The sequence below is a fragment of the Geotrypetes seraphini genome, chromosome 1 (genome assembly GCF_902459505.1).
Source record: "Geotrypetes seraphini chromosome 1, aGeoSer1.1, whole genome shotgun sequence".
In the NCBI taxonomy this organism is placed as follows: Eukaryota; Metazoa; Chordata; class Amphibia; order Gymnophiona; family Dermophiidae; genus Geotrypetes; species Geotrypetes seraphini.
This window is the reverse complement of record NC_047084.1, coordinates 147,374,490-147,388,292: the sequence shown is the minus strand read 5'-3', so window position 1 is coordinate 147,388,292 and position 13,803 is coordinate 147,374,490. Positions and strand designations below refer to the sequence as shown.

General features: G+C 45.8%; 1 protein-coding gene across 5 annotated transcripts in view; it reads right to left on the bottom strand.

The window, feature by feature from the left end:
- Positions 1–13,803, bottom strand: part of ELMOD2 (ELMO domain containing 2) — a 139,873-nt gene that overhangs the window by 52,901 nt on the left and 73,169 nt on the right. For all 5 annotated transcript variants that reach the window (XM_033939720.1, XM_033939710.1, XM_033939701.1 and 2 more), the window contains 2 exons: positions 10,621–10,718; positions 6,823–6,952 (listed from right to left, as the gene is read on the bottom strand). In XM_033939720.1, the coding sequence (XP_033795611.1) occupies positions 6,823–6,952; positions 10,621–10,718 (228 nt within the window). The remainder of the gene's footprint in view (positions 1–6,822; positions 6,953–10,620; positions 10,719–13,803) is intronic.

Genomic DNA, 13,803 nt, shown 5'->3' with positions numbered 1-13,803 from the left:
TTCCGTCCTATTTCCAAGGTCAAGCATCTATTTCCTTCCTTTCTCTCCCTCCCTCCTTCTTTCCTTTCCCCTGGTCTGGCATCTGTCTCCTTCCCTTCCCCCATGCCCTGGCATCTCTCCCTCCCCCTCCATGGTCTGATATCTCCTTTCCTTCCCTCCCTCCCATGAACTTGGCTTCTTCTCTTGTTCCTCTCCTCTCCCTTCTCCTTCCTTCCCTCTCTTTCCCCAATTGGGTGCAGCAGCAACAGAAGCTGCATTTCCCTAGGGTCCCCCTTTCCCTATGTAGCAGAAGCATTTCTCTTCCCCCCCCTTCCATTCTTTTCCTTGTGGAGCAGCAGTGTCTGGCCGGCTCGTTCCGTTCAAAGCCACGGGTGGCAGCTCCTTGCGAGATCCGCGCCTGCGTCTGAAGCCTCTCTGATGTTGTGACGTCCGAGAGGCTTCCGATGCAGGAGTGGATAGCGCAAGGAGCCGCCAACCCGCGGCTTTGAATGGAACAAGTCGGACAGACATGCTGCTGCTCCAAAAGGAAGGGAAAGGGGAAAAGAAATGCTGTTGATGGCCTCCAGATCGTGGGCCGCAAATAAAACCTGGAGATCCACATGCGGCCCGCGTGTTTGAGACCGCTGATCTACTATGTAAGCGTCCCCCTAAATTGTAACTCTCTGCATCTACTGTGTAAGCGTCCCCCAAATTGTAACTTCCTGGAAAAGCCCAGCTATCTTATACTATAACCCGCTTAGAACTGTAAGCATCCCCTAAATTGTAACTTCCTGGAAATGTCCAGCTATCTTATACTGTAATCCGCTTAGAACTGCAAGGTACAGGTGGAATATAAGTCACTAATATAATGTAATGTAATGTAATGGTCCCCTGTGACAGCAAAGTGGAATGCAGAGGCAGCTTGAGGCTCCTGTCCCTTTGTAGTCACAGTAGATTGTGTACTAGAGCCTTCTTGGCCAATCTGGGGCTACTAGAATCACCAGTCCTGGGTGCGACGCTATCCTTCAAATGAACCTGCCTATCATGGGCCGAGGAAGAAAAATATACAACAGGGCTATCGTGGGCATGCGCTTCTGGGTTCATCTTTGGCTGAAGAACCTTACATAAGAACATAAGCAGTGCCTCTGCTGAGTTAGACCAGAGGTCCATCATGTCCAGCAGTTTGCTCACACAGCGGTCCATCAGGTCCAGGACCTGCATATTAATCCTCTATCTATACCCTTCAATCTCCTTTTCCTTCAGGAAAACATCTAATCCTTTCTTGAAACCCAATACCGTACTCTGTCCTACCATGGCCTCTGGAAGTGCATTCCAGGTGTCCACCACCCTCTGGGTGAAGAAGAACTTCCTAGCATTGGTTCTGAATCTGTCTCCTCTTAATTTATCCGAATGCCCTCTCGTTCTTGTAGTCTTCGAAAGTTTGAAGAATCTGTCCCTCTCCACTTTCTCTATGCCCTTCATGATCTTGTAAGTCTCTATCATGTCCCTCTAAGCCTCCGCTTTTCCAGGGAAAAAAGCCCCAGTTTCTCCAATCTTTCAGCATATGAAAGGTTTTCCATATCTTTTATCAATCTTGTCGCTCTTTTCTGAACCCTCTCGAGTATCGCCATATCTTTCTTAAGGTACAGTGACCAATATTGGACGCAGTACTCCAGATGCGGGCGCACCATCACCCGGATACAACGGCAGGATAACTTCTTTCGTTCTGGCTTTCTTGATAATACCTAGCATTTTGTTCGCCTTCTTAGAGGCCGCTGCGCACTGTGCCGACAGTTTCATTGTCTTGTCTACCAGTACTCCCAAGTCCTTCTCTAGGCTACTTTCTCCCATTACCAGCCCTCCCATCGTGTAGCTGTACCTTGGATTTCTGTTTCCTACATGCAAGACTTTACATTTCTCTACATTGAACTTCATCTGCCATCTCGTCGCCCACTCCCCTAGTTTGTTCAGGTCCCTTTGTAAATCTTCGCAGTCCTCTTTAGTCCTAGCCCCATTAAATAGTTTGGTGTCTGCGAATTTTATTACTTTGCACTTTGTCCCTGTTTCTAGATCATTTATAAATACATTGAATTGAATAGCAGCGGTCCAAGCACTGACCCCTGTGGAACACTACTCGTGACCCTCCTCCAGTCCGAGGAGTGGCCCTTCACTCCTACCCTTTGCTTTCTACCCGCCAACCAATTCCTGATCCATCTGTGTACGTTTCCTTCCACCCCATGGTTCTTCAGTTTCCGAAGTAGGCATTCATGGGGTACCTTGTCAAAGGCTTTTTGGAAGTCTAAGTATATGATGTCTTTGGGGTCCCCTTTGTCCATCCGTTTGTTAATTCCTTCGAAGTGCAATAAGTTCGTCAGGCACAATCTTCCCTTGCAGAAGCCATGTTGGCTTGTTGTCATAAGTTTATTCCTTTCTAGATGCTCCTCGATACTATCTTTTATCAGTGCTTCTGCTATTTTCCCCGGAATTGAGGTCAGACGTACCGGTCTGTAGTTCCCCGGGTCACCTCTTGAGCCTGGCATGAACTAGGGTCAAAAAAGCCTGAGGACTCCAATCCTGCCAGTTTTGAGGCAAAATGAGGCTATTTAGAACTTCTGGAGAACTTTGGAATAAACAAAAAAATTGGATATCCAAGGTGGCCACCATGGCAGCATTTTGGCACCAAACAAGGCTCAAAAATGCTAAAATAAAACATAAAAATTAGCAATTTTAGGGTTTTATAGGTGGAGGAACATCAGGGAACAGGCAGAAACCTTCAAAAACAACATTTACAGATCACCCCTCCCCCTGATCTTTCTCATAGGCTTTAACAGCCTTACTCACTGTGACCTGTGCTGGCAATGTGCTGGAGCCTGCCTCAGCTCCAAGGGTAGTTGAATCTGGGAGAAGAATTCACTGACGCACTAGGGAATATCCTTCCAGCTTAGCTCCTTATGGATGCCTAACAGCCTGCATAAAACCCCCTGTAATGCAGTAGGCAAGCAATGTTACCTGGGGAATGGTGACACCACATTTGGTTGGTAACGTTTCGCTGTGTAACGGTTGATTGCAAGATTTTTTTGGCCTTGTAATGGTTGACCGCAACTTAACATTGGCAGCCAAACTTGGTGCCCATATCCTTCCCTCCCTTGTTTGTGCTCCCTCCCTTCTGGGTTCTGTACACTGCATGTGGCTGAGTGGGATGCCTTCCCTCTAACCTCTGAAGAAGTCCCTCTGATGTCAGAGGGAAGGCTTTCAGCTCAGTCATGTGCAGCATGGAGCACCTGTGGCTCAAGAAAGGAAAGCTTTCGATAGTGTCCCGCATCGCAGGCTGTTGAGCAAGATGAAATCAATGGGGCTGGGAGAAACACTAACTACATGGGTCAATGACTGGCTGAGTGGCAGACTTCAGAGGGTGGTAGTTAACGATACCCTCTCTAAAACATCAGAGGTGACCAGTGGAATACCGCAGGGCTCAGTCTTGGGCCCGCTCTTTTTCAACATATTCATAGGTGACCTAACTCAGGGGCTTCAAGGTAAGGTAACGTTATTCGCTGACGACGCCAAACTATGCAATATAGTGAGAGATGGCAATTCACCCGATAGTATGACACAGGACCTACATTTGTTGGAGCTTTGGTCCTCGACCTGGCAGCTGGACTTCAACGCTAAGAAATGCAAGATCATGCACCTCGGCAGCAGAAATCCGTGCAGAACTTACACCTTGAATGGTGAGACCTTAGCTAGAACTTCAACAGAACGAGACTTGGGAGTGAACATCAGCGCAGACATGAAAACTGATCATGTGGAGAAGGCTTCATCTAAGGCAAGACAGTTGTTAGGTTGCATCCGCAGGAGTCTCGTCAGCCGGAAGCCTGAAGTCATAATGCCATTATACAGAACCATGGTGAGGCCTCATTTGGAATACTGTTTGCAATTCTGGAGGCCACACTACCGAAAAGATGTGCTGAGAGTAGAGTCGGGGTGCAACGGATGGCCACCAGGATGGTCTCGGGGCTCAAGGATCTATCGTTCGAGGAGAGGCTGAAAAATTTGCGGCTGTACTCACTCGAGGAACGTAGGGAGAGAGGAGACATGATCGAGACTTTTAAGTATATTACCGGCTGTATCGAGATGGAAGAAGAGATTCTCTTTCTCAAAGGACCCTCAGCTACAAGAGGGCATCCACTCAAACTCAGGGGCGGGAAATTTCATGGCGACACCAGGAAATATTTCTTCACCGAGAGAGTGATTGATCCTTGGAACGAGCTCCCGGTGCAGGTGATCGAGGCAAATAGCATGCAAGAATTTAAGAGCAAATGGGATGCCCATGTGGGATCCCTTAGAGGGTTAAGCCAAGGGAACCTGTCACCAGGAGTGGGATCCCTAGGATAGTAGACTTGGGGGTGGGTCAGTAGAGTGGGCAGACCTGATGGGCTATGGCCCTTATCTGCCATCATCTTCTATGTTTCTATGAGATGACTAGAACAGAGGTATACCTGCAGGAGGGGGCACACACTCGGGACACAGAATGGAGGGAGGGAAAAGGGGCATACTGGGACATGGGAAGGAGGAGGGACACAGAAGGAAGGGAGGGAGCAGAAACTAGGGAGGTACGCCCATGGGAGGGCGTGCACAAACTCGGGACACAAAACAGGAGGACATGTTGAGACATGGGAGGAAGAAGAGACACAAAAAGAAGGGAGGGAGCATAAATTAGGGAGGGGAATATCACATTTGGCAATGAACGTTTGGCTGTGTAACAGTTGGCCATGCTGAAACAAAGATTCAATGTTGAAGGTCAGGCATTCTTGAATCACATTGATGAAATATGGGTCAGAGACTTTGAGCCGGAGCTGAAATCACAGTCCAACAAGTCCATCTTCCCCATGAACCAAAAAAGTTTAACAAGCTCAATCAAAAGTCAAACAAATGATGATCGTGAAGGCAGCATCATCACAGATTTTTTGCAAAAAGTGCACGAAACATGACCTCAGTTGCTCTTGGCTCAGCCACTCAATCTTCACAACAATACTTGCCCTCACATAGGGAATGTTGTCACTGAAAAACTACACAAATGCGGCTGGGAGGTGTTACCTCATGCTCCCTACAGTCCAGACATGAATCCATCAGACTTTGACCTTTTTCCAAAGTTGAAACAACCTATGCTTGGACATCATTTTACATCTCTGGAAGAGCTTTCTTCTGCCGTTACCCGAGCCATTCGGCAACTGAACAAAAGCGGTGTCTTGGATGGAATAATGAAGCTTCCCGGACGTTGGGACTCGGACATTGCAAAGCAGGGAGACTATATTGAAGGATTGTAAAGAAATACTTGAAAAAAAATAAAACATGTAAATAAAAAATAGTGTGCATTATTTATGAAATGACCCTCGTATAATGCATTCAAATACAAGGCAGTCCCCAAGTTACAGATGCCTGACTTAAATATGACTCATACTTAATTAATCAAATGAAGCCGTGGCTGCATTCTTGAGCTGTATTTCCAGTGGCATAGACTCCTACACTTCTGCAGCAGATTCAGGAATGATACCTGGCCACATTAAGAACAGTAGGTGGTTGTGAATGCTGTACCTTAGAGGGAACACTAGTAGGGACAGTTGGCCCTTTTGTCAGCTGGGAGCAGAGGTGCGCAGCAAGAATCTTAAAATCTACAAGTTCTGAGTTACATACAAATCTGACTTAACAGCTTTAAACATAACTTGTTCTTGGGGAATGTAATGTAATGTAATTTATTTCTTATATACCGCTACATCCGTGGGGGTCGTCTTATACGCCGGGTACTGTTTAGAGAGCTGCACGGGGACGCCCCTAGGGTCGCGGGGATCCCGTGGGGACGCCCCCTAGGGTCGCGGGGATCCCATGGGGACGCCTCCGAGGGTCGCGGGGCTCCTGCGGGGCTGGATGCTCAGTCTTCTGGATGTACGCGGCTCTTCTTCTCCCTACCTTCTCTGCTTGCAGCACAGAGCCGAACGGAAGTCTTCCCGACGTCAGCGCTGACGTCGGAGGGGAGGGAGGGCTTAAACAAAGCTTAAACAAAGCCCTCCCTCCCTCCGACGTCAGCGCTGACGTCGGGAAGACTTCCGTTCGGCTCTGTGCTGCAGGCAGGGCAGATAAGGAGAAGAATAGCCTCGCGGTTCGAGTGGCTACCAAGGGAGAGGGGCGGCCGCCCCGCCCCGGTTGCAGCACAGCCGGCCAGGTTCCCTTACTTTTGTGGCACTTCCCCGACCGACCGATAACAGCCCGGGTCCGACAATCCTCCCTGCCCTGTAGCCGCGAATCTAAATTACCTTCTTACAGCAGCTGTAAGAAGGTAATTTAGATTCGCGGTTAAGGGCAGGGAGGTTTGTCAGACCGGGGCTGTTGTCGGTCGGTCGGGGAAGTGCCACAAAAGTAAGGGGACCTGGCCGGCTGTGCTGCACCCGGGGCGGTAGAGAAGGTGTGCGGAAGAAGGGGTAGTCAGAAGGTAATTTAGATTCGCGGTTAAGGGCAGGGAGGTTTGTCGGACCCGGGCTGTTATCGGTCGGTCGAGGAAGTGCCACAAAATTAAGGGGACCTGGCCGGCTGTGCTGCACCCGGGGCGGTAGAGAAGGTGTGCGGAAGAAGGGGTAGTCTTATACGGCGAGTATATAACAAAACTCTATATTTTAACTAAAAGTTGGGGGGTCGTCTTATACGCCCAGTCGTCTTATACGCCGGCAAATACGGTAATTCTAAATTAATTACCACAAACCAAGATGTAACGACTAAAATATTTACATTCAATTTATTCCACTATTGTTTAAAATTCACAGAATTCCAAAGCACTGAAAATTGGATTCTCACCTCCGTTAATTGCTCCTCATGGTCCTCATTATTGCTGTCATAGGGCTGCTTTCGAAGATTTTCCACACACAGATAGAGCTGTTTATAGCCAGATATTTGTAGCACGCATACTCTCAGACTGAGCTTAAACCTGCAAACACACACAAATATATGATATTTTCATACATCATTGCAGTGTTTATATTAAAATTTGTTATACTCCTACTATACAAACATTAAATTATTTCACTGAACATTTAAACTAGAAACCAAAACAAAATTTTTATGCTTGTAGAAATCCATTTAATTCAACACTCCCAACTATCACAGATACCAGCATAAATCAGCAAACTACAAACCACTGAAAAACAGTTTTTAAAAATTCTTTGTGCTGATGGGATTTTCAGCTGATATTTACACACAGTAATTGAGGGCAGAAAAAGACCCTCCCGGAACATCCAGTCTGCCCAACAAGCCCCAGTCACCCAAGTTTAAATGCTGGTTGTGAAGTCGCCACCATGGCAGCCAAACATGATGGGGATGACATGTGGTTATAACCAAGATTCCAGTGTTCAATTTACCAGTCAAGATGCCTTCTCCTCCCCACTAAGCTGCCCAGCACCCCCACTTGCACTATGTGACAATAAAATGATCAAACACACTAGAGGTGTGTTATCTATAAAGTTAAATATAATTAAAAATACGAGGGTCATACTGAAATTAATGAGCGGCAATTTTTACAAATCAGAATTTATTAATGTAGGAAAACCAACTACATCATCTTAATGTACAGACTTTGCTTCACTTTTCAACATAGGGCTAGATTCATTAAACTCACCTAAGCGATCCGATCCGTGGGTGATCCATGGCTGAGTCTTCCCGAGCAACCGATTCACAATGTGTCCTCATGCAAATTGCAGCGATCGGAGGCACGCCCCACAGCGACCCCAGAGTGATCCCGACACATGCACAGACCCTCTTCTTTGCCTGTAGATGGTCTGCGCATGCGCTTGCTCTGTGGCATAAACATTTTGCGGAAGAAAAAAAATTCTCCATCTGGAAGAGTGTTTCTCTCTTACATTTGGGTATATAGGTAGAGGTTGCATTTTACCCTTCCGAGTTAAATAAGCTGCTGTTCCTGGACTGTTGCTTTGACTTACTTGCGAGCCTGTGGTTTTAACCAGGAAAAGAACAGCACATGCCGTAGTGCAGCCCCGCTTTAAACCCGCGGGTTAAATCCACAGGCTCACATTTCAGGGAAGGGCGGCAGAGACCAGGAGAGTAGGCAGAAAGCAGGAGATGTGTTTAAAAATGTTTTGGCCCAGATCATTTTGTTGGTTTTATTTTTTTTTTTTTTTGATGCTGGGATTTCAGGGCGGCAGAGCGCAGGAGATGTGTTTAAAATATTTTGGCCCAGATCATTTTGTTGGTTTTATTTTTTTTTTTTTATGCTGGGATTTCAGGGCGGCAGAGAGCAGGAGATGTGTTTTGCTCCAGGGCTCTAATGTGTGCATGCCGGCTTCCCTTCTCTTCCCTCTGAAACCGGAAGCTATGTCCTGGGGGGTGGGGGGGGGGAAGAGAAGAGAAGGGAAGCCGGCACGTATATGTTAGAGCCCCGAAGCATGCGTTTGCTACGGGCTAAGGCGTGAAACAGGTCAGTCTTAATGCGACAGAACAAGGGAGGATAGTTAAGATCATATAAACTCGTTCCCGGAGGTCCAAAGAGGACCCACAAGTACCGCATGGATCCTGTAATCCACCGAAAAGAGAACCATTAGTGAACCCTCTCCACTCATTCCGCAGACAAGTTTACATTGAGTAGTTCTGATTTCCCAACATTGACACGAAACCCTGAAACAGCTCCAAACCCTTCCAATTCGGATAAAATAGCCCATAAGGAGACTTCCACCGTAAACAAGATATCATCCGCAAATAGATTCAACTTGTACTCCCACCGTGAAGTAGTAATACCCCTGATAGCTGAATTATGATGCACGCACTGCGCCAGTGGCTCAACCACCAACGCAAATAAAATAGGGGACACTTCTGCCAGGTACTCCCGAACAATGAAAAAATATCAGAATAGCCCCCATTTACCTTAACGCAGCCCACCGGATTAGTATAAAGAAGATGAATCCAATCCCGCATCCAGGGACCCAACCCAAATGATTCTAAAACTTGAAACATGAAGGGCCAAGAAACCCTATCAAAAGCTTTTTCAGCGTCAATGGAAAGAAAGATTGCTTCATGACTTAAAGAATTAATCATATTGCGGCACCTCCTGTGTCCTCCACTCTCTTCCATTTCTAACCCCTGTCCTCAGCGCAAACTGGTATCTTGCCCCATCCCCCGCCCATGATTCAACATCAGCCCCCTCCTCCTTGTGCCAGTCTACCTTAAAGGTGGTCTTCAGTTAGTCCCCAGCAACGACAACATGGCACACACGCTGCCTGCGGCCTGGGCCAAAGTTTTTCCTCTGGCCCTTCCCATCTTCTTTGACATCAATTCCTGTTTCTGTATGAATAGCATGGGTCAGAGGAGAAGTTTCAGACCAGGCCACAGGCAGTGTACAAGCAATGCTGCCACTGCTAGTGCAACAGTAGCAAAGACTTGCACTAAAATAGGTTTGAAGTGTTAGTTTGTACCCTCAGATACCTGTGCTGCTCGATCAACCAGTGATTTAATAACAGCTTGTTACAGGTGTGAGGATATCATTCATCAGGTACAAACTTTTTAGCATATTCATATTATGTGCACTATGGATAAAGTAAATATAAATATAAAGTGCTACAGTGAGAATTGCAACTGAAAGACAGCACTTATCTTTAAGGAGCTGTCTTTGCCCAACGGGACCTGTTTCGCCGAGAGTTCGGCTTCTTCAGGGGTCATATATGAATGGGCAGCTCTGCTCTAACTTCTTCGGCAGAAAATGGCGCTTTTTTTAAACCCAGCTAAGCTAGCTGATTTCACCACATTCTCTGGCAATGAATTCCAGAGTTTAATTATACATTGTGTGAAGAAATATTTTCTCCGGTTTATATACTGTTATTATATTCACCATATGCCTGGTTTATATATTATATGCACCGTATGCCTGGAACAGACTGCCTGAGTCATTACTTCAGATTCTGTCTCAAGCAGTATTCAAATTAAAGCTAAAACCCTACTTTTTCAAGGCTGCTTTCAATTCCTAACTCCCGCTCACCGTAAGATAACTATGTCCATCCTATTGTTCTCTCTACAAGAAACTCCCCCAACCCCTTTATGTCCTGTCTGTCCAAATTAGATTGTAGGTTCTTCTGAGCAGGGACCATTTATTACATGTTAAATGTACAGCACTCCGGACGCCTTTCAGCGCTATAGAAATGAAAAATTGTAGCATTTATTTAAAAAATTTCTTACTCACATATCCTGCAATTCTGAGCAAGTTACAGAAAACATACATAATGTAAACATAGACAATTACAATCAATAACCCTAAAATCATCATTCCCCTTTTCATGAGTAGTAACGCTCAAACAATACTGTTTTAATCAGTTTCTGAAAACTGAATAAGGATGAAGCTTCTTTGTAATAGTAGCAGTAAGTGATACTTATTTTGTACTTGGGGCAATGAAGGGTTAAGTGACTTCTCCAGAGTCGCAAGGAAATAAACAAATTAATAGATAAAATATCTTTCATTAAGCAATTAACCATGAATAAAATTTTTAAATCAAAACGCAGCCCTAAAGAAAAACACAACCCTTAACACATTAGTAAATATATCATTGTGTAAATAATTCATAGTGATGAAAAGACAAACCATTCCAAATAACAAACCTTGGATCCTTCTGCACATGAATCTTCTTCACTTTCATTATGTCCATTAAACACTTGTCCAGGTCATCCACATCAACATTTATTGCCCTTCTTAGAACCTGGTTAATACAATAAATCATAAACAAATTGGTCACATAGTAACATACAGTAAATAACGGCAGATAAAAGACCTGAATGGTCCATCCAGTCTGCCCATAAGTTATACCCATTTAAAAAATACAGTGGAACTTTGGTTTATGAGCATAATTCGTTCCAGAAGCATGCTCGTAAACCAAAATACCCGTATATCAAAGCAAGTTTCCCCATAGGAACTAAGGGAAACTCGCTCGATACGTTCCCCCCCCTACCCCCCCCGAGGCCAGCGGCACTGCTCCACCCCCACGAGAACTGGTATCGCTCCCCCCCCCCCCCCCCGCTCACACAGCCTCCCCCCGGCACGCAGCCCAAAGGACGTGCCAGTGCCGCTTGAAGAAGTTCCTGCCTCTGCTGGGCCTTGAGCATGCATCTGCGCATGCTCAAGGCCATCTAGTTCTCCCTCTCGCCGACATTCTCAGAGATTTCCGAGAATCTCGGAGAGAGGGAGAACTAGATGGCCTCGAGCATGCGCAGATGCATGCTCAAGGTCCAGCAGAGGCAGGGACTTCTTCAAGTGGCACCAGCACGTCCTGTGGGCTGCAAGCCGGTGCCAGACGGGGGGTAAGTTGTTCGTTCGGGGGGTGCCGGTTCGTGCGGGGGCCTGTGTGAGCGGAGGGGGAGCGATGCCGGTTATTGGGGGGGGGGGGGTGCTCGCAAATCAAGTCAACACTTGGTTTGCGAGACAAGATTTGCGAGAATGTTTTGCTCATCTTGCAAAACACTCACAAACTGAGGTTTGACTGTACTTGATTAGATTAACTTGTCTCTTCTTTGAAATTTCCGTGCCATAGACTGTAAAGTCTGGTATTGTCCTTGGTTCCAAATGCTGAAGTTGCCGTCCAAGCTCACTCCAGCCTATCCAACCATCCCGTTGTTTGCAGGATATCTACCATAAAGTCTGGCCAGTCAAAAACACAAACTTCAAAAGCAAAAGTTTTGGTTAGATGCACCTAAAGGCACTAATTTATGTTTGCTAATTGTACTGTGTATTTACAGTCATGGGTCATGTAATCTGTCAGATGCTGCGCCAAAGAATTTTCTAGGTTTAAACACTGAAGACATTATAGACAAGTTTCAAACCACCTTCCTGCAGTTTATGCTACCTCAAGACTATGCAACTCACAAAGGATGTGTGAATCCACAAAATCACTAAATCTGAGGACAGCTATTATGGATAACTACATACCTTCTCTCAAAAATGCAATTATGGAGTCACACTGATGGAGATTAGCAAGCTTCTAGGCTAGGTTGTTCACCTTGAACTAAAATGGACTTTAGTGTGAATGGGAGATTTACAGGAAGCTCCTGAAAACAGACTGAACTTCAGAACAAGCAAGCAGTCCTCAAGGAAGGAATCTCTGAGAAGAGGACTAAGGGCTAGATTCACTAAGGACACCGATCATGTCCCGATTGTTCCCTGATCCGATTCACTAACCTTGGTGCCGATCAACCTCTGATCCAATCCACGCATGTACATGTAGAAATGCATCAGTTCACTAAACAATTTAATCTAATCTAATCTTTGGTTTATATACCGGGTCATCTCCCAGTGGAGCTCCAACTCGGTTCATATATAATTAAGACTAGAATACATAGCAGAAAACATAGGAGAAGGAAGAACTAATAAAAAACTAAAGTACACAAGAAAAGCATAAGAAAAATAACTAAAATATCATTTCGTTGAGACTGTAGTTAAACCATTTAAAAATTGCGAGAACAAAGTTTTCAGGAATTTACGAATAATTGCAGCTGGCCTAAAAGCCTAATGGAGTCAGGAAGTTCATTCCAGATCTCTACAAACTTTAAAACTAAAGATCGACTGAGCTTCCCAGCAGATTTAATTCCCTTAAAGGAAGGGAAGGCTAACATATCTTTCTGTGTTTCTCAAATGGCAAAGTCTAAGGCTATTCCAACATAAGGGGACATAAGGAACACCGACTGGGCTGGCCGATCAAAAAACAAGCGACTGCTGAAGACCAATCGTTCACATCTTTTCCTGCTCTCTGCCACCCTAAAATCCCTGCCCTGCAGCAAAAAACCCTGCTCTCTGCCGCCCTGCCTGCATCTCTGTCACTCTGCTCTCACCCCCAAAAGGAATCAGCGCCCCCAACTCTCCTGCTCTTGCTGCCCCGACTCTCCTGCTCTCTTCTGCCCTTCCCTGCAGTGCGAGCCTGTTGTTTTAACCCGCGGGTTTAAAGCAGAGATGCACTGCGGGGGAAAGACGGCAGAGAGCAGGAGAGTAGGGTTGGCACAGGCTCATGAAAATCCTTCTGGCTTTGCATGTCTTTTCCTCCCCTTTCTCCTTGGTGCGCCACTGCACTGCACCGGCGATCTCTGCAAAACTCAAAGGAGCATGAAGCGCACGGAGTGCATGCGCAGACCATCTACAGGCAAAGAATATGGTCTGCACATGCGTTGGGATCGCTTTTCAGCGATCCATGTGGTCAGTTGGGGGCATGACTCCGATCGCCCTCATTTGGATGAGGGTGCTTCGTGAATCAGTCCCCCGGCCACAGATTGGATCGCTCACAGATCGGATCGGTGGGCTTAGTGAATCTAGCCCTAAAAGTCTTGTACAATTTTACTATGCAATGGAAGAAACATATCAAAATCAAAGCAAAATACAAGAGGACAGAGAAACAACTAATTACATAAACTCTAGGTTAGGAAATGCAACATATACTTAATCCTTTCTCAAGAGAAAAAGCTACAAAAGAGGCTCCCTGGACAAATGTTACTTTGTGAGCTGGGATTCAAACCACTCATGAAAGCTAAGATGGAATAATATATGGAGAAAGATTAAACACATATACAAAACACAGCAACCTGAAAACTGAATAAATACAGGCAATGTAATGTATAAAGAACTGTGCAGAGCACGATCCCTGTACAAAAATCCTTCGTAATATGAACCTGAAATATATTTAAGGAGCAATCCCAGAAAGGAAATGGATATACAAACGTGAAAAGAAAATATAATTCCTGTAACCTAGAAGGACAATATCTTCAGGAAACACTAAAGACCCAGCACCCACAGCCCTGTGGACA